The sequence below is a fragment of the Neopelma chrysocephalum genome, unplaced genomic scaffold (genome assembly GCF_003984885.1).
Source record: "Neopelma chrysocephalum unplaced genomic scaffold, ASM398488v2 Primary Assembly neopelma1_60, whole genome shotgun sequence".
NCBI classification, from domain to species: Eukaryota; Metazoa; Chordata; class Aves; order Passeriformes; family Pipridae; genus Neopelma; species Neopelma chrysocephalum.
The window spans coordinates 16,953,248-16,970,924 of NW_020897715.1; the positions used below are offsets into that span (position 1 = coordinate 16,953,248).

The 17,677-nt window shown below is 46.2% G+C and overlaps 2 protein-coding genes across 5 annotated transcripts in view; one reads left to right on the plus strand and one right to left on the minus strand.

The window, feature by feature from the left end:
• The window catches only part of VAMP1 (vesicle associated membrane protein 1), a 32,438-nt gene that overhangs the window by 2,362 nt on the left and 12,399 nt on the right, over positions 1 to 17,677 (minus strand). Inside the window, exon 6 of one of the 3 annotated variants that reach the window (XR_003533858.1) lies at positions 2,994 to 3,012. The exons of 1 other annotated variant lie outside the window; for it this stretch is intronic. The gene's annotated coding sequence lies outside the window, so the exon portion shown is untranslated. Of the gene's footprint in view, positions 1 to 2,993; positions 3,013 to 15,719; positions 15,812 to 17,677 lie in introns of those variants that run through there. One more of the 3 variants, XR_003533856.1, reaches the window with a different exon arrangement.
• The window catches only part of SCNN1A (sodium channel epithelial 1 alpha subunit), a 7,256-nt gene continuing 1,201 nt past the window's right edge, over positions 11,623 to 17,677 (plus strand). Inside the window, exons 1-11 of one of the 2 annotated variants that reach the window (XM_027681324.1) lie at positions 11,623 to 11,712; positions 11,949 to 12,322; positions 12,735 to 12,990; positions 13,961 to 14,046; positions 14,838 to 14,938; positions 15,624 to 15,787; positions 16,115 to 16,213; positions 16,384 to 16,501; positions 16,725 to 16,803; positions 17,124 to 17,181; positions 17,309 to 17,364. In XM_027681324.1, the coding sequence (XP_027537125.1) occupies positions 11,695 to 11,712; positions 11,949 to 12,322; positions 12,735 to 12,990; positions 13,961 to 14,046; positions 14,838 to 14,938; positions 15,624 to 15,787; positions 16,115 to 16,213; positions 16,384 to 16,501; positions 16,725 to 16,803; positions 17,124 to 17,181; positions 17,309 to 17,364 (1,409 nt within the window). In that variant the 5' untranslated portion in view covers positions 11,623 to 11,694. Of the gene's footprint in view, positions 11,713 to 11,948; positions 12,323 to 12,734; positions 12,991 to 13,858; positions 14,047 to 14,837; positions 14,939 to 15,623; positions 15,788 to 16,114; positions 16,214 to 16,383; positions 16,502 to 16,724; positions 16,804 to 17,123; positions 17,182 to 17,308; positions 17,365 to 17,677 lie in introns of both variants that reach the window. The other variant, XM_027681322.1, reaches the window with a different exon arrangement.

Here is a 17,677-nt window from a genome sequence, read left to right on the forward strand (position 1 = left end):
AATTATAGTAATATACTCAATGGTGAGGATGATTGTCCTACCCATCAGTCAATAAAAGGGGTTGACTACCTTTCAAGGTCTTCCAATAAAGGTCACAATCATTTTTTCAAGCTGTCCTTTAATAATATTTTTTTTAAGAAGTTAATGGCATCAGTTAAAAGAGACACTGGATCAAATTCCAAGGCCTGTGTTACACATGAAATGAGAGCTGGTGGTTTGTCTGCCTTTTTGGCCCATAAACTGATATGGAAGGAAGGAAAAATAATGGACAGATGGAACAAACGTATTAGGAGTGGCCATATTCCTCATAAAGAGAAATATATTATGGCACTTGATTTTACTTGACTCCCTACTCTCTGATGCTCCCCACTGGAGCCCACAATTGGTGTGTCCTTGAAGGTCTCAAACTGAATTTAAACCACAAAAACTAATAAAGCAGCTACCCTAAAGCAGAAAAAGTAATACTTACCTGTAGACAAGGTGATCTGGTGTTTAACAACAATGCTCCTCCTTACATTTTAAATATAAAACACTTACTAGAGAAAATGCCACCAAGTCTAAAAGTGCATCAAATACAAACTTGATTGCATTAGAAAGACAGGGATAAGTAATATTAGATGTTCTGCTTCCCTGAGAGACAGCCATTCTGCCTCCCAAGGTCAAATGTGCCATGGCCAAGTGCCACATGGCATCGCTGCCTGGCCACGTGAATTGAGAAGCAGTAGCCTAGTCATCATCTGATTAGCTGCTGGGCAGACCAACCTGTTACAAGGAATACTGCGTCAACACACATAAATATTAAATGTAGGCATTTTAAACTAGCTCTTTAGGAGAATTGTTTGACATAAGACATGAAATTTTATACACATTTTGTCAATCTGCAAAACACAAGATTAAGCTCTTTGCACTTTGGCCAACAAAGATTACTTAGAGGTGTGGATGCATTGTACTGTGGATTTGGACAAAACCAAAACTTCTAAGCTGATCTTGAAAGAGCAGATATTTTGCAAAGAATAAAGCCAAGCTCAAGATTATCTTTTCCCCATACGTTCCCCTTGTTTGGTTACGCCTCTGCTCATTCAGTTTAAGCTAGAAAAATAGATCCAGTAGTCTAACTATGTCAGTTTGGAAGCATTTTATGAACATAGCTGAAGCCCAGCTGCTATGTGGCTCCCAGAGAGCATGCACTAACTAGAGGTAAAGCTTTTAAATAAACTGTGTTTGCTTCAGCCTCACACTATATCATAATCACACATTCTGCAGCACTTCCAAAGCAACCACGGACACTGCTTCTCTAGCGCAGGTACCACAGCACAGGCACCTCGTTCAGCTGAAGCCCTTTCCTGGAATGTGGCAAGACATAGGACATGAGAGGCTCCTCTCAACCCCTAAGGTCAGTGTGCCAGCCCTTCCAGCCATGCATCTGCTACCTACGGGTCATTGCAATTCAATGTAAGTGGCCCTATTGCAAGGCACCACAGGAAAGACAAAGCTTACCAAGGATTGCTTTTTAAACCATAGGGAGATGTCATTCTTGAAACATGTGAGAATGATTCCATGCAGCCTGGCAGGCTGGATGCAGCTCTGAGCAAACTGGTCTAGTGGAAGTTGTCCCTGCCCATGGCAGGGGGTTGGAACAAGATGATCTTTAAGGTCCCTTCCAACGCGAACTGTTCTGTGAATCTGTGACATTTCTGAAAATGTCACAAGCCCTGAGAGCTGTGCTCACCCTCATATATAATTGCCAAGTTCATCACAGATCAGACTGGGAAGAGCCCTTTTTTTGGGATCTGAAGTGTTACAATGATACAGCTCTCTACAGTGGGGAAAGCTGTCTTCTAGAAAGCTGGTTCCCCCCTTGGTGCCCTATGCTCAGGCTGAGACACTTCAAATTTCACCTGTGACCCTCAGCCTCTTGCATACTCATAGTGAAGTGCCAAATGCACAAGAATCATTCAAAGACAAAACCCCTCTCCCACCATTCATCAGGCAATGACAGACAGTATCTCATTCAAGCCTAGATACAGATTTCCACATGGGCCATAGACAGCTCTGCAGCTGTACATTTCTCCCACATCAGAAGCTTGAAGCAGCAATCTCCTTGCGTGAGCTCACCATCAGGGTCCTCAGTTGTGTCAGCCCAGTGAGCAGAGATGGATCACACATACAAGCAGTAAAATGACTCCCACATGCCTGCAGCTTCTTGAAAACCCACAGACATCAGGCAGTTCTTCCCAAGAGCTGGATATCTCTTTTCATAGAAGGTAATCTCAGCTATACAATGGCTGCTTCTCCTCCCTAGCACTGCTTGTGGGAACACTGCCTCAAGGCATCTCTCTGTGAAGAGTATGAAATGCTGACCAAAGACACGTCCTAACTAGTGCTACACTTTTGCTTTTCTTAGTAACAGCAATATTCTGCATTGACCACTTTCTCTGATGTGTCCTTCATCTGGACTTCAGTGACATGAGCAATGATAAGCTACAATGGACAATGAAGTGCCTGTAACCTTCCACATTCTCCTAAAAAAAAAGCCAAAAAAACCAACAACCAACTAAACAAAACAAAACAAAAAAACCAAAAACAAACAAACAAAAAACAAAACCAAAAAAACAACCAACCACAAGAAAGGAGAACGAAGAAAAGGGAAATGGGCAAAGGAAAAATAATTGGGCTTTTATTTTCTGAAAGCCTCTAGCTCTATTACGACAACCCCTAATTTGTGTCTCAGGCAAAAGCATGGACTCCCGCTTCCCTCCAGAGCATGATGTGTCACACTAAGTGAGTCCAGCTCCTCCACACTGCCAAAACATGCTCCTCCTCCCAGATCAGTTGAAAATTCAGCTTCTCCCAGCACACAGAATGGTGGGTTCCCGTGCATCTCCTTCAGTGAGTGATGATCAGATGCTGAAATATGGCAGATGCTCCTTCTGGATGAAAAATTAACTGAGAAGTTCAAAAAGTCCATCTGGAGTGGAGAGGGTTGATTTCAGCCTCCAGGACCAGCAGCAGCTGCCAGTAGTCCCCAGTGTGGAGAGACAGAAGAGAAATGAGGACCACCCCCACCCATGTCCCTAGGGAGATGCAATGGTTGCAGCATTGGGAGCTCCTTCTCCTAAATCAGGAAAGGAGAAAGGAGAAGGTCACAAGCAGCAGCTTTATTTCTGGTGCTGACACAAACACACCCCTCTGTCACTGCTACTGTCCCCTTCACCACTAGCTGGGTCAAAGTGCCTGGATCACAACATCCCTTATGTCCCGCAGCAAGAGCCAACCACTCCACAGATCCCAGCTGGCTCCAGTGCTACCAGGCAACATTCATCCAAACATGCATCCAAATCCTCAGGAGGTGGACCAGAGCACACACCTCCCTCAGACTGACAGATGACAGTATGGATTTCACAGCCTGCTGGGCACCCTGGAGTGGTGTGCCAGGCTGCTCCAGACTCTCTTAGACTCTAGCTGTACTTATCTCTCATCTTTTAATTCATATTATCTTCATCTGAAGCCCAAACAAGTCCCAGAAACCCTTCCATCACCTGGCCCTGGACAAACTGGCCACCTGCAGTGGCATCACATTCACCCCTTTCCCCTCCTCAGGTACCGTGTTGGTGGTAAACATTGGGTTACACGCTGCTTGGAGCAGTTCAGCTATTTTACTCCTGGGATCCTTTAAGACTCTTGGACAAATGCCATTGCTTCCAGCGAGTTGTTACTGTTCACTTTGTCAGTGTGTTAACAGCCTTTTCCACAGCTGCTTCAATTTCAGACATGTCCATTGGCAAGCCCCACCCTGCCGAAGAATGGGTTCTGCCACACTGATCTCGTCACTCAATGCTCAGCACAGCTCCAGAGGTGTCTGCAATGGCCTTATATCTGCTGGGAGCTCCTCACACAGCCTGATCGCTGTTTTGCCCTTCAGAACATCTGGCAGGTGCCTGATGTGTCTCAAGAGAGATCTAATATTAGCTTTGATTCCTTTTGCTAGTTGTTCCTTGAAGCTTTGTTTGACCTGACTTGCTGCCTTTCTATATGCAACATACCAAAGTTCACATCCTTCTCTAATTTTCCAGTTGTAGACAGCTCCAGCTTTTTTTGATAGATGATTTTTTTGTACCTTCCCTTACCGCACTGAACAATGGTTTATGTGTCCCACAAAAAAGGTGTTCACCCCATTTTTCATGAGCATGCCCAGTTAGTAAGGAGGGCAAAGGGTGACAGAGAGTGAATTCAGGGGATGAAGATGAAAATATAAAAAGGCACAGCAAAGGAAGGAAAAATTACTGCAAAGGCAGGAAAGGCGGTACATCACTGTTTTAATAGTTTATGGACTAAATTCAGCCTCCTATGCTGCAAACTGTCTTGCTTGTGTCATCTTCTGGGAGATATGTAACTTGCCAGCACATATTTCAGTGTCACTGGGCAATGCAGGCCTTCCCACCACAGCTGGGTGCAGTTCACTGAGAAGGAGGGCACGGTTTCCTTCTCCTTTTTTTAGTACCTTTACTAGTGTTCTTTCCATTCATGTCCCTCTACTTCCCCTGGTTTCAAATGTATTTTTGACCATGTTCTTTTCCCCCTTTTTCAAACACTTCTGAAGTCCCAGGTTTGCTTAGTATTGATTTCTTTATGAATTGCTTTTTTGCCCTTCTTTTTTACTTTTGTACATACCTAAATCATCCTCACAGACCTGCCCTCCCAAGAAATACCATCGAGACCTTATTAAGTCCTTAGCACAAAAGATCAATTGCCTCAGCTGATAAATATGCACAGCCTCATACCAGAAGGCAAATACTTTGAGATTCTTTACTGGCAGAGGATTTGGAAGGCAAAAGGCCCTGGACTCCTTGAAGTGGACTGTTTTTCAAGTTACAGGGGAAGATTGTTTCTCTAAAAACACAACCTATGTTTTTTACTTGCTGAAAACTGCTTCCTGACTCCAAAATTTGCCCTGAAATATAAGCTTTTTGATATGTGAGATTTACCTGAAGCAGCTGCAGTCTTGACACAGGATTAAAAGAAAAGGTAACAGAATGGGACAGTGAATATAATGGTGAAATCTCACTCTTCTCAATATCACTAGAAGTGGTCACGTGGCTTGACTAAGATTCATGTTTTGTTGGCCAACCTTTTCTTCTTAAAAGAAAGAATTAAAAGAAAAAAAAAAGAAAAAAAGATAATAATCCAGACATTCCAGGTCCTACAGAGGATAAATCTCAGATTACTTCATTATAAAAACCAAGACAACACCAAAGGGTATCCTGTCACCTAGTCCTTAACTTGAATTTATCAAGCTGCATCTTGAAAAAAAATTAGGTTCTTTGCCTCATGGACCATTCTGGGACTTTCAGACAATTTCCAGACAATTCCATCACTGCTAGTCTGAGACCTTGTGAGGGAAGACATAAAGCCTCTCAAGCAGATGAATGAATTGAATGCATCAGAACAATTAAAAGGGAGGTGGGAAAGGGAGGTGATTCTGCCTTCTCTTTCTTTTGAGAAGGGTGTGGTGGGAAGTGCTCCCTTAAGCCATTTGACCATGAAATCTGGCCTTACTCATAAAAGAAATGGCATTTATAGATTGACTTCTTACCATTTGGATCCCCCTTAAAGGGAACAAGTTTTGGCTTATATTGCAGAGGAGGAGAAATCACCATGACCAGAGCAGAGCCAAGAAGCAGAAGCAACATGAAAGCAATGGGATGGGAGTGACAGGAGGGGGGCATTTGGAGGATTACATGTGGCAGTGTCAAAAGTCAAGCTAAACATAAGCAAGTTTGTCCTATTGTCAGCTCTTACAAAGCTGCAGGCAGGCAGCAGCAAGCACCTGTGTCCCTCAAGCTGTGCCATGCCAGGAGGTGCGCTGGGCTCACAGGGTGACCAGTCCCAGCCCTGTCATCTCTGTTGGCTGGGGAGCAGCAGCTGCTGGAAGAAAAACTGGTCCGAGGTGGCTGCTTCTGCCTCCAATTTCCAGGAACAGGTAGGAGAGATCACGAAAGGGGTGGGGACAGAGGCCCCGGGAGTCAGGTGGCTGTGATAATGGTTATATTGTTAGGGCTGGAATGAGGAAATTAAAGACTTCAGCTGGGGAGAGCAGGGTAAGGTGGGGGGACCTCAAGGAGGCTCCATCTTGATTGCCCACTTTTTAATTGCCCCTCAAGACAAAGAAAACAGAGAAATCAGTCCTATAGCTTTGCTCGCGCTGTTCCAGCCTGAACTGCCCGCCCAGCTTCCAGATGGATGTCAGCTTAGATGTGCCAGTGGGCGGGAATTTTCATCTGCCATTTCCACACTTGGCCCCACCGAAGTAGGACCAGACTGAGATCAGTATCTGAGGAGCTATCATCCTGGCTGAGTGATCCTACATGAGGGAATATGCAGCAAAGGTAGAGTTTGAAAGCCTATTCTCGACGCTCAGTGATTCCCTCATGGAGGATGACAGGTCATGAGTAGCAAGGATGGCAGCTGACTTGGACACAAAGTAAAATGGCTTAAGGGTCTGGGTCACTGGGCTTCTTCAGCACCCTGACTGATGCATTTCCAGGAAGCAATATCCCTTGTCCTGCAATATGAACAACAGATGGGAGTCAGCTACATTTTTCAGAAGCTAATTCAGATTTTCCAGCTGAGGCAGAACATGAGTAGCCACTACCCAGTCTCTCCTCCAGGCTTTGTACTGCATTATAGCATGAAGGCAGCAATGGAAGAAGATCCACTTGAGTCTCCTGCATCCAGTCGTGTTTTTCGTGAGAGAGACTTCATTCTCCTAGGAAGAGAGACTGGGTTCCCTCCACATAGTTTCCAGCAGGATTTTCTCAGTCCTACAATATGATATTCATGACTCTACCTGGTAGTGTCCCATCTTTCATGCTGAAAGATAGAAATAACACATATTGCTTTGATTTTCCCCCAGGGCTCCCTTTTGCTTCACTAGAATGGCTCCCTGCAGCCACTCTGCTCCTACAAGGTAAAAATGAATAAATGTATTGAAAATCGGCCTCCTTGGGACTCAAAGGAATGGATGTACACAGACATGTTCTTGCTGCTGTGGTATCACTGGTTATTTGGGACAGATGTCACTGTTTCCTGGTAAGTTACATCAGCAGCAAGGCAGAAGGCATTCAACGGCCCATTAGATTAGTTTGCAAATCCTTGATGGCTTTTTAATAATGACCCTCTTTAGAGATCACCACCTCTGCCTCAAGGGAGTCCATGCAACCTGCATAAATATCTCCCTGTTGAAGACAACAGTGGTGCAATGTGTAACCTCACACTTACCCATCTTTATCACCTACTGCGCTGGTGCTTCTTGGGCCAAACGCTTAAACATATAGCAACATCCACGATGCTGTTCCTTGACTGTTTGTGCTGCTAGTTTTAATGCAGAAAAATACAAGCAGAGGTAGATAATCTAGAAATAATCCAGAAATAATCACTGGCTTCTACCTTGCATCAGAAGGAAAATACAATTGCTCATACAGGTACACAAAAGAAAGTGATCTAAGGTCTATCAAGTAGTTAAAAAACATGTATAATTTGTTACACTTGGAATCCGTACCAGATAGGGAGAGACTTTTTTTCCCATTAGAGTAGCAGTGTGTTGAAAAGAAGTTTGTTCTGTTTTAAAACATTGTGTGTACTACAGATTGTTATCACATTCCTACCTGGGCAGATAATAGATGTAGCTGGTAAGGAAGCATTTCAAATTTGGTGCCATAAAAAATGATTCATGTTTACTCAAAGGTTGTTCAGTAGCAATAAAAAGCAATCATGCATTCAGCTTGTGAAGATGTAATATACAGAAGCACTGCCCAGAACAACAGGGCAATTCCCATTTCATAAGAGAAGAAACCTAGTGACAGGGATCTTTCCAGTATAAAGCTCCTTGGATTTGGAATGTTGTTAGAGGTGAAGTAAATATTATGAATCAAAACTTCCAGAAAGGATTTGTAGTGCCTGATGGAAGATCTTCCACCCTAATGCAAGACTTGGGATTTCAGAAGACAAATTATCCCATAATTGCTGAGCCTGAATGGGAGTGAGGGCAATAATCATCAGTGTCAAAACCAGTTCCATCAGGTGTGACTCACCTTGATAGGTCAATACATGGAAATATCCAGAAAGCTGTGGATGAGAAAAATGCTCAGAAGACTCTTGCATGATAGAAGCTCGAGACAGGAGTGTACATAATCACCTAAATTATCAAGAGGAGTTGCTTTTGCAAACTGCACTAATAATTCCGTGCCAATATCTTCTGTTACAGTGAACCGTGTCTGAGGAAAAAGATACCATTTATGATTGACAATCTGAGTCAAGATGGTCCCTTTAGTAATCCAGTTCATGTACGTACTGGGAAAAAAAATAGCACAGAAGCTGGGAAGAGGTAAGTAATAAAAAAAAAACACCAAACCCTGGAGAGTTAGCAAATTCTGATCTTCTTCTAATGGAGATTGAAACTGGAGCTGAGCTGGCAACAGGAGATTTGTTGTTTGCATTGTTTCTAAAGTATTTGGGGAATCAAGTGGTAATTGTGTATGTAGTAATGTTAAAAATTAATTTTTGCTTCCTTTGTGCATTAGCAATCAATTTGCAGCACATCTGTGTGACCATGGGAACACAGGGACTTTTACAAAGCCACAGCCAAAGCATGATATTCGCATGACTGAAGTTACTGGAAGTCACCTCAGGGCTGATCCTTGCTCTGAGGTGCCCCACAACAGCAGATAGCGCACGACAGCCTGAGCAGCTTACTGGCGTGAGAAAGAGGGAAAGGGGAATTGCTTGGATCATGGTTGTCATAGCCACTGGAAATGGTGAAAGAGCCAGTAAGCGTCTTATTAATTCTTTTTTAAAAAAACACAATATATGGGTAAAGTCTTCTGAAAAATAAATATGCATTAAATGTGCATGTGTATGTAGAGATACGTAGATATACGATGTATATCATGTCTACATGTAAAAATGAAACATACAATACATGCACTCACACCCTAATTATCTGCTATTCATGTCCAAAACAGTAAAGGCCAAAAGTTCTCCAAAACAACATTGTGATGGAAATTGTCATCCATGACAAAATTCTGAAAAAATTGCTTTAGACTATCATTCAGATACAGCAAATCAGTCCAGGTGTTTGAATTTTTATTACTCCTCAAGTCAAAAGAAACCAAAACATGTAAGTTACCTTTGTCTCCCACCAGCAAAAAGGACTGTGTTTCTGAATTAATTTCCTTCAAAAAAGACAGTTTAAAATCCTTTTAAATACAGTGGAAATCAGAGAATGCCTAAGTGCTACCAAATTTGGCTGTAGTTGCTTTGTGGCTGCTGTTAATTTAAATGAGTATAAAAGGGGCATTTTCAGGGGCAAAATAATTTTTGTCATTCCAATAAGATAGAGTCACAATTCCAGTAAGAGAGGCAGTTTTCGAGGATTAGTCTGTTCGAGTAATTTCAGGAAATTATGATAGTGTAAGTCAAACAAGTTGCTCTCTGTGAAGTGACTGGATTATAGCTCTATAGGTTACACTGGTAATTGCAAGCACTGATGCTGCATAATTGTTAGTATCCAGGTCTGTCTGAATGTATAAAACACAAAAGTGGCACAAGTCAGAGGAGCTCACATCCCTCCACTAAATGACATCTCCTACTGGCACTGTCCAAGATGGAATACAGAGCTGCATGGACCATCAGTCCAACCCAGAAGGATACTTGCAATCATAAAATCATAGAATGGTTTGGGTTGCAAGGAACCTTAAAGATCATCTGGTTCCAAACTTCCTGCCATGGGCAGGGACACCTTCCACTAGACCAGGTGGCTCTAAGCTCCATCCAACCTGGCCTTGAACACTTCCAGGGATGGGCCATCCACAGTTTCTCCAGGCAATGTCTTCCAGTGCCTCACCACTCTCACAGTGAAGAATTTCTTCCTAATATATAATCTAAACCTACCTTCTTTCAGTTTGAAGCCATTCCCTCATGTCCTATCACTACATGCCCTTACAAAAAGTCCCTCCCCAGCTCTCTTGTACCCACTTTAGGTACTAGAAGGTTGCAATAAGATCTCTCTGCAACCTTTACTTCTCCAAGCTGAACAACCCCACCTCTCTCCTCTCAGCCTGCCTTCATAGGAGAGGTACTCCAGCCCTCTGATCATCTTCGTGGCCTCCTCAGGACTCATTCCAATAGGACCACATTCTTCCTATGTAGGCGGCCTCAGAGCTGGATGTCATAATGCTTTGAGGAAGCTTTGTGATAGGCATTTGATACAGTATCAGTTCATTCCCCTCACCCTCCCACTTTTTGCAACTTTCATCTTTGATGAAAGTTCAAAAACGAGTTACAGGAGTTATAACTAAGTTTTGAACTGCAGGAGAAACAATGCTTTTGCTTTGGATTGTTTTTTGTCAGAGAATGGAGCTAGCGGAAAGCTCCAAGTTGTGGCTGTAGGCTTCTAACAAGGACCTGTCACAAGGCTGTTCCTGGCACACTGTCACTTAACTGCTGGCCTCAAAAGTGTATGGCTTGCCCTTTTCAAGCATGGTATTTTGCAACACGAAGAGGTGAAAGTGGCTGCGTATTTTGAGTCACTAACCAAACCACAGCAAACTCCAATAAGGATCGAAATTCAGTGAGCACACTCTGAGCATGGACTTTTCTGGAGGAGGTATCCAGAAAGGAAAGAAATAAGTGAAAACTTCAGAGAGAGTTAGTTTGAAAGAAAATCATTTGGGAGAAAAGATCAGTAAAGACCTTTCATGGTTATAATGATAGAGGGGTGTTAGAGACTTTTGGTCACATTTGGCTATGGGTGTTCATTTCCATGGACTGAGGAGGGCTTTGGGTAATGCCGGGAGGCCTTGATTTGCCAGGCATAGATCAGCAAAACAAGTTTCCCCTCATGGCTGGGCCAAGTAATTCTGGATACGAAAGATTGCTTTAGTTAAGGAACCAGCAAAGGCGATGCAGTAACTCGTGTATCACTGAGTCGCCCCTGGCCTTCTCTGTGCCAGCCCCATCCCCTTTGCAGATCTCACCCAAAACTCTCGGCTTTGCCCTTGGAAAGCACAATTTGGCCATGAAAGCCACGCAGGAGCTCTCACCACCTGTCGAGTCCCGCCGCTCCTGCGGGGGACGTGGGGGGGTTCCCGCCCGGCTGGCACTGCCTGCGGCTGCCCCGGAGACCGGCGCTGCCAACTTTCTTTCTGCATCGCCTCAGCTCGCTGGGACGCCGCGTCCCCGCCGGAGGGGGTGGGAGGAGGAGGAGGTTCGGGCTGCTCGGCAGCCGTACCTGGCCGGGGCTGGTCTCCCCTCGGGGGACACCGGGGGGGCCCCGCTGCCCGCCCGCAGAGCGGCGGCCGCGCCTTGACCCCCGCCGGCACCGCCAAGGTCACTGCCCAGACGTGTCCCCCGTCCCCCGGCAGCCGACACTTGAGAGTTTCAAGAGGCTTTTCTTCCCCGGGAGCGGCGCCCAGGGGAAGGGGCAGGAGGGGGCAGGCAGGAGGGACAGGCAGGAGGGACAGGCAGGAGGGCGGGGAGAGGCTGGCAGGGCAGGAGCCGGGCGGGGTGCTGGCTCCAACTGGAAAGGAACCGGTCCCAGCCCAGCCGGAGAGGCTGCGGGAGAGCCGGCAGCGCTCAGGGAGAGCATATCGGCTCCGGCCCCAGTCCCGGCAGCGGCCCGAGCAGCCGCCGCCTGCCATGGGCACCGCGCCCCGCGTCAGTGCCGCGGCCCCGGCGGGGCGGGCGGGGGGCGCAGCCGCGGGAGGGATGTGGGGGCTGCTCGGTGGGGGAGGGTCTACCCTGTGTAACATATGGGAGGGGGACCTACAGCCTGGGATGGCGGTCAGGGAGGAGGGGGTGAAAGCACCGAGGTTTGGGGAAGATGGTGATGCAGAAACAGCCGGAGCCACGGTCTTACAGGGCGACCCCCTAATTCTGAGTTTGTGCTGCAGGATGGGTCTGTGAAGGTAGGGAAGACGCCAGAAGAGGAGAAAACGAGACAATGTAAGCAAGAAGAGGAGCAGCTACAGAAAGAAGAGAAGCGGGAAGGTCTCATCGAATTCTACAGTTCCTACCAAGAGCTATTCCAGTTCTTCTGCAGCAACACAACCATCCATGGGGCTATTCGCCTGGTGTGCTCCAAAAAGAATAAGATGAAGACAGCATTCTGGTCTGTTCTCTTCTTTCTCACCTTCGGCTTAATGTACTGGCAGTTTGGGATCCTCTACAGGGAGTACTTCAGCTACCCTGTCAACCTCAACCTCAACCTGAACTCTGACAGGCTGACTTTCCCAGCCGTGACACTGTGCACCCTCAATCCATACAGGTAAGAAATAGACTTCCAGAGCTGTTGACTGCCTTGACTTTAACAGGTGTAGGATAAAAGCATGTACTCTTATTCTCCTCACGGTCCTTGAGGGGCCATTTCTGTAGTGGTGCCGGTGGAAAGAACACCTTTCACAGGCGTTTGCTGCTGCAGGGCATTCACAGTAAGGCATGTTAGTTTAGGCAGCTCTACTCGGTGGTGTATGTTAGCAGCCTGCAATATAAACTGCCACAGGGCTAAAGCAGATTTACTTCACTCCTACAAGGACGATAGCCTCCAGCAAAGGGTGAGATTTACAGCTGGTGGCAGGAATGTCCGGAATCACCCCAGTAAACTTTACTGCATGTCTAATTCAGAGCTGTTTATGTGCATCCAGCCCTAAACCTGCAAGTCCTCTCTCCCCCCTGTGTAGATACAGCGCCATCCGAAAGAAGCTGGATGAGCTGGACCAAATCACCCATCAGACACTGCTAGACCTTTATGACTACAACATGTCTCTGCCACGAAGCGACTGGTCCACCCTATCTACGCAAAAGCGTAGCTCAAGGAGCCTGCTCCATCATGTCCAGCGCCATCCTTTGCGGAGGCAGAAGAGGGATAACTTAGTCAACTTGCCAGAGAACAGTCCCTCAGTGGACAAGAATGACTGGAAAATTGGCTTTGTTCTGGTGAGATCCCTAGATATCCTGTGCCCTACCCACTCCAGTCTCTGCCTAGCTACTTCTATCTTGTTAGACCCTTGCCCACCCTATGTAGAAGTCCGATTAATCTGCACTGGCTTTTGTTAATGACAGATAGAAGTAGAGCTGAATCCTTCGCCCAATGCAATCCTGCTCCACAAGACCTGTCCCTGTCCATGCAGGCCCCAAGGAGACTTGTCCATGTTACTGTCCATCTTTTCCTAGGTACAGCAGGGAAACTTTGTCCTTCCTGAAGGCTACACCAGCCTTGCAGTTGCCTTTGGAGAGCAGTTTATCAGCATCAGCTGCTGTATTGCCCAATAATTCAAAGGGGTAAAGTATTTGATGGTCCTGGGTCACTTGAAATGCGGTCATGGTCCCATTTGCTCCTAGGTAGCAGCTTCCTCGCCCTAGGGTATCTGTGTTTGCATTTAAAGAGGCACTGAAGGACTGAATCACTTGCCAGTTAACTGGAGTTCCCACAGGATCACAAAAGTTTTTCTGGACACACCCTGAGGGAAGGGCTCCCCACTCAAGAATTTAAAGCTCCTGGTTTTATACCAGGCAGAATTTATGTGCAGATCATCTTGCACACCTCACTGCGACTTTCTGCTTCCTGGGTTTTACTCAGCCTTGCTTATTCATCTGGTGTTTCCCTTCCACCAATGAACTGCCCCGGGTTTGCTCTTTCACATCCTGCTGATGACCTTTTGGTCAAGTGCAGGAGTCCTGTGGAGCTGTTTCGCTCCCTCAGTCATCTCCTGCCTGTGCTGAGGGAGAACAGCTCTTCCACAGGCACAGCCTCGCCTCCTGGACAAGACTTCTCTGACATGGCTGTTTTTTTCCTTCTCAACAGTGCAGTGAAAACAACAAGGACTGTTTCCATCAGGCATACTCCTCAGGAGTGGATGCCGTGCGGGAATGGTACAGCTTTCACTATATCAATATCCTGGCACAGGTGCCTGATGCAAAAGCCCTGGATGAGTCTGACTTCGAGAATTTCATCTATGCTTGCCGCTTCAATGAAGCAACATGTGACAAGGCGTAAGTAGTGGAAACATCCCACCGAGTCTTCCTGAAAACACTCGTTTTGTGCCTGGGTTTGAGGGGAATCAAGGAACCCACATCAAAGAACCTCTTTTCCAAGGTGGGTTCGTTCCTTGTTCACTTCCCATTGTCTCAAATGATCGTAAGTCTTTTCTGTGTGTATCAGGGCCACAGTTTCTGTGATCTGAAACTATGAACCTCAAAGGATGGTTTTGCCTTTTCCTGGGTTTCACACAAATGAACCAGTTACCCACCGGTACAAATGCCAGAGTGGGTACCAATGTACAGTGTAAAATTTTTTTTTTTTTTACTCTCTACAGTAGTAAAGTGGTACATATCAGCCCACATACAGGAAGAGGAGAGGAGAGAGTTGATACAAAAAGACAGTAAAAAAATATTCTACTTTTGTCCTGCTATTATTGGTCAAAAAAGATGTAGTAGAGGTAGTGGAATGACACCCATCAGCAAGGGAGAAAAAGGGGTTGAAAGAGCTATTCTTCAGTATTAGGAAGATAATACAATCTTTGCTAGTACTGCTAAAACCAATTTGGGCACTCAAGAGCAGTATGAAAAACGTGGTGTAAAAACTTGTCCAGCTCCAGGACATTTTTTACGGTACATTTTAATTGCTTTTCCCTGTTCAGGTGAGTTTACACAACAAATACTGCCCATCTGCTGTAAGCCCCTCTCCCTGCTGATAGAAAACAGAGTTGTTTCTTTTATAAAGCCCTTCCTCTTGGTCTTGCAGTCCTTCTCACACCGTGTGAATGTTTCTGTTCCCCTCTCAGGAATTATACCCACTTCCACCATCCCTTGTATGGGAACTGCTACACCTTTAATGACAACAGCAGCAGCCTATGGACATCCTCGCTGCCTGGGATCAATAATGGTGGGTGAGAGGCACTGTTTGGTGAGTAAGGAGTATCACTTAGCTCTGCTTTCCTTAGGAGTTATGGGCATCCTGCTGTGCTTAATACTGGTACTGGCAGATTGCAGCCCTGCTCTGTCTCGCCCAAGCTGTTTTTGCCCATGTGGGGACAGCTGTCTTGAGGACATGGCTGTCCCTCACTGCTGCCCACTGAACTCTCTCTCTCCCATCAGTGCCTGATCCTTATATTGCTCTCTCTGGACTTGTGCTGGCCCTTCCTGAAATGTTGAGCCATAGTGCTGCGCTCCTGAGAGCCTGGTCTTCACCTCCTCCTTCTCTGTTTCCCTTTTTCCAGCAGCTGACCTGCTTGTGTTCCTAAACTCCATGAAACTTCTTGAGGCCAAATCTTCAGGCTTTTCTTCCATCCAACTCCACGTCTCTCCATGAAATCTCTCTCAATTCCCAGTTCTGCTTTTCCTAAGCTACAGTGATGAAATTCAGCTTTCTCTGGCCTCTCCTGGAGCCTCCAGCTTTGCCTCTGGCCTCCCTCCAGCCACCCTCTATTGCTGCCAAGCTTCGGTGCCACCCTGTTTGATGTCTATCTCTTCCTTTATCTCTTACAGATTCACTTCTAACCATTGTGCTCTCCCTACTCTCCCGCACCACAGCCAGCCATGACCTCCCTTGCTCTCTGACATTTCCTCAGGTCTCTCTCTGGTGGTGCGCACAGAACAGAATGATTTCATCCCTCTGTTGTCCACGGTGACAGGAGCCAGGGTCATGGTCCATGATCAGAATGAGCCAGCCTTCATGGATGATGGGGGTTTCAACGTGCGTCCTGGTATCGAGACTTCCATCAGCATGAGAAAGGTAAGGAAGCAGCAGGGGTAAGAGCTGTGGATGTGAGGTTATGGGGAGGTTTAACTTGGTGAATAGATACAGATGGGTTGTCATAGACCCAATGTGTGTTTAAGGGAGGGGATTAACCACATGGAGTGGAGGGAGAGGAAGAAGAGCAGCTTACTGGACTAGACAAGAAGCATTTGGCTGCACTTTATCAGTGAACAATGAAATGGAGGCATCCTGAGGAAAGCATAAAGAGTAGATACTGACAGCTGAGCAGCGTGTGGCATGGAAGCTTAGGAAGAGGACAGCAAAGAGCCAGTTGTTCTACGCAATGACAGTTTGCTGTTCCAGGAGATGACTGTGCGTCTTGGGGGCAGTTACAGTGACTGCACAGAGGATGGCAGTGATGTGCCAGTGCAAAATCTGTTCTCATCCCGCTACACTGAACAGGTAACTCACTGTCACCGGTCCTGTGCTGGCTTTTTTCCCTACTTTCCTGAAATATTTTAGTTCCCTAAGGGCCATGCTTGTCCGTGGGCTCTGTTAATAGTATGATGTGATACAGGCTGCAGCGGGTTTGGTTTCCTTGCTGAACCTTTTCCACCTCATGTGCCTCCCAGGTCTGCATTCGCTCCTGCTTTCAGCTGAACATGGTCGAGCGCTGTGGCTGTGCCTATTACTTCTACCCCTTACCCGAAGGAGCAGAGTACTGTGACTATACAAAGCACGTATCTTGGGGTAAGTGGACAGGAGGAACAGTAAAGCTCATGCCCATCTGAACCTGTTAGGTGCACCCCATGTCCCAGTACATCTTACTGTCTTCAATGAGCTTCCTGGGGGGAACATCCAAAAGACACTCTCGTCTTAGATGGTCAGTCCCTGGATTCCCCTTACTGTCACACATCGCCTTTAATATAAAGATACTGTGAGCTTACCTGGATTTACTTTCTCTGCTGTTCAGGCTACTGCTATTACAAACTCCTGGCTGAATTCAAAGCTGATGTGCTGGGCTGTTTCCACAAATGTCGGAAACCTTGCAAGTAAGTTTGATCATCAGTCAGGAACACTGAAAACTTTTTATTTCTAGAAGTGTTGGAAAGCATTCACTGGCCAGGGCAAAAGCTTGAGTCAATAACTAAGCTGCCACCCAAAATGGTATATCTCCCATCATGACGCCAAAATGACCAAGGAACACCAGGGTCAGCTTAGGGGTGAGCTCCCAAGGATTGTGCATTCTGCACAGTGGGAAGTGAGCAGAACTTCAGCATGGGAGGGAATCTCCAGGTGTGCCTGGAAATGGCAAGACCTGGCCTTGTGGCTCCTACAGCTTCAACAGCTAACACAATCTCTTGTCTTCCAGAATGACAGAATACCGGCTGTCAGCTGGATACTCCCGCTGGCCTTCTGCTGTCTCAGAGGTAAGGAGACGGTGTCCTGGCTCCTCACCACTGTTCCTGCCTCCTGTTTAGTCCTTCCTCAATGGGTACTAAACCTACAGGATGTGACTTTGATCATGTAACACAATTTATTGCACTTTCATTTCAGGACTGGGTTTTTTACGTGCTTTCACAACAGAACAAATACAACATCACATCCAAGAGGTGAGAGCCCCTAGAGATTGTGTCCACACCAGAAACTATCCCAGTGGAGTGTGTGTGTTAGGAATGTCAGAGTTAAGAATAAATCAATGATGGGAAGAGATCAGGCATGGAACCTGTGGACAAGGCCCGTAGATTTGAGTCCGAGTAGATATATTCTGAGACTTCAACAAGGACTGGGGATCCAAGTGAAAAATTTGAAAGGGGTCAGATGCTGGTATGAAAACAGTGAGCCCCAGGTACCTGCCATGTGGTCTGGAATCACAGTACATGCTCATGGAACAGTGGGAAGGAGAGCTGGGCGGAAGCTTTTGCC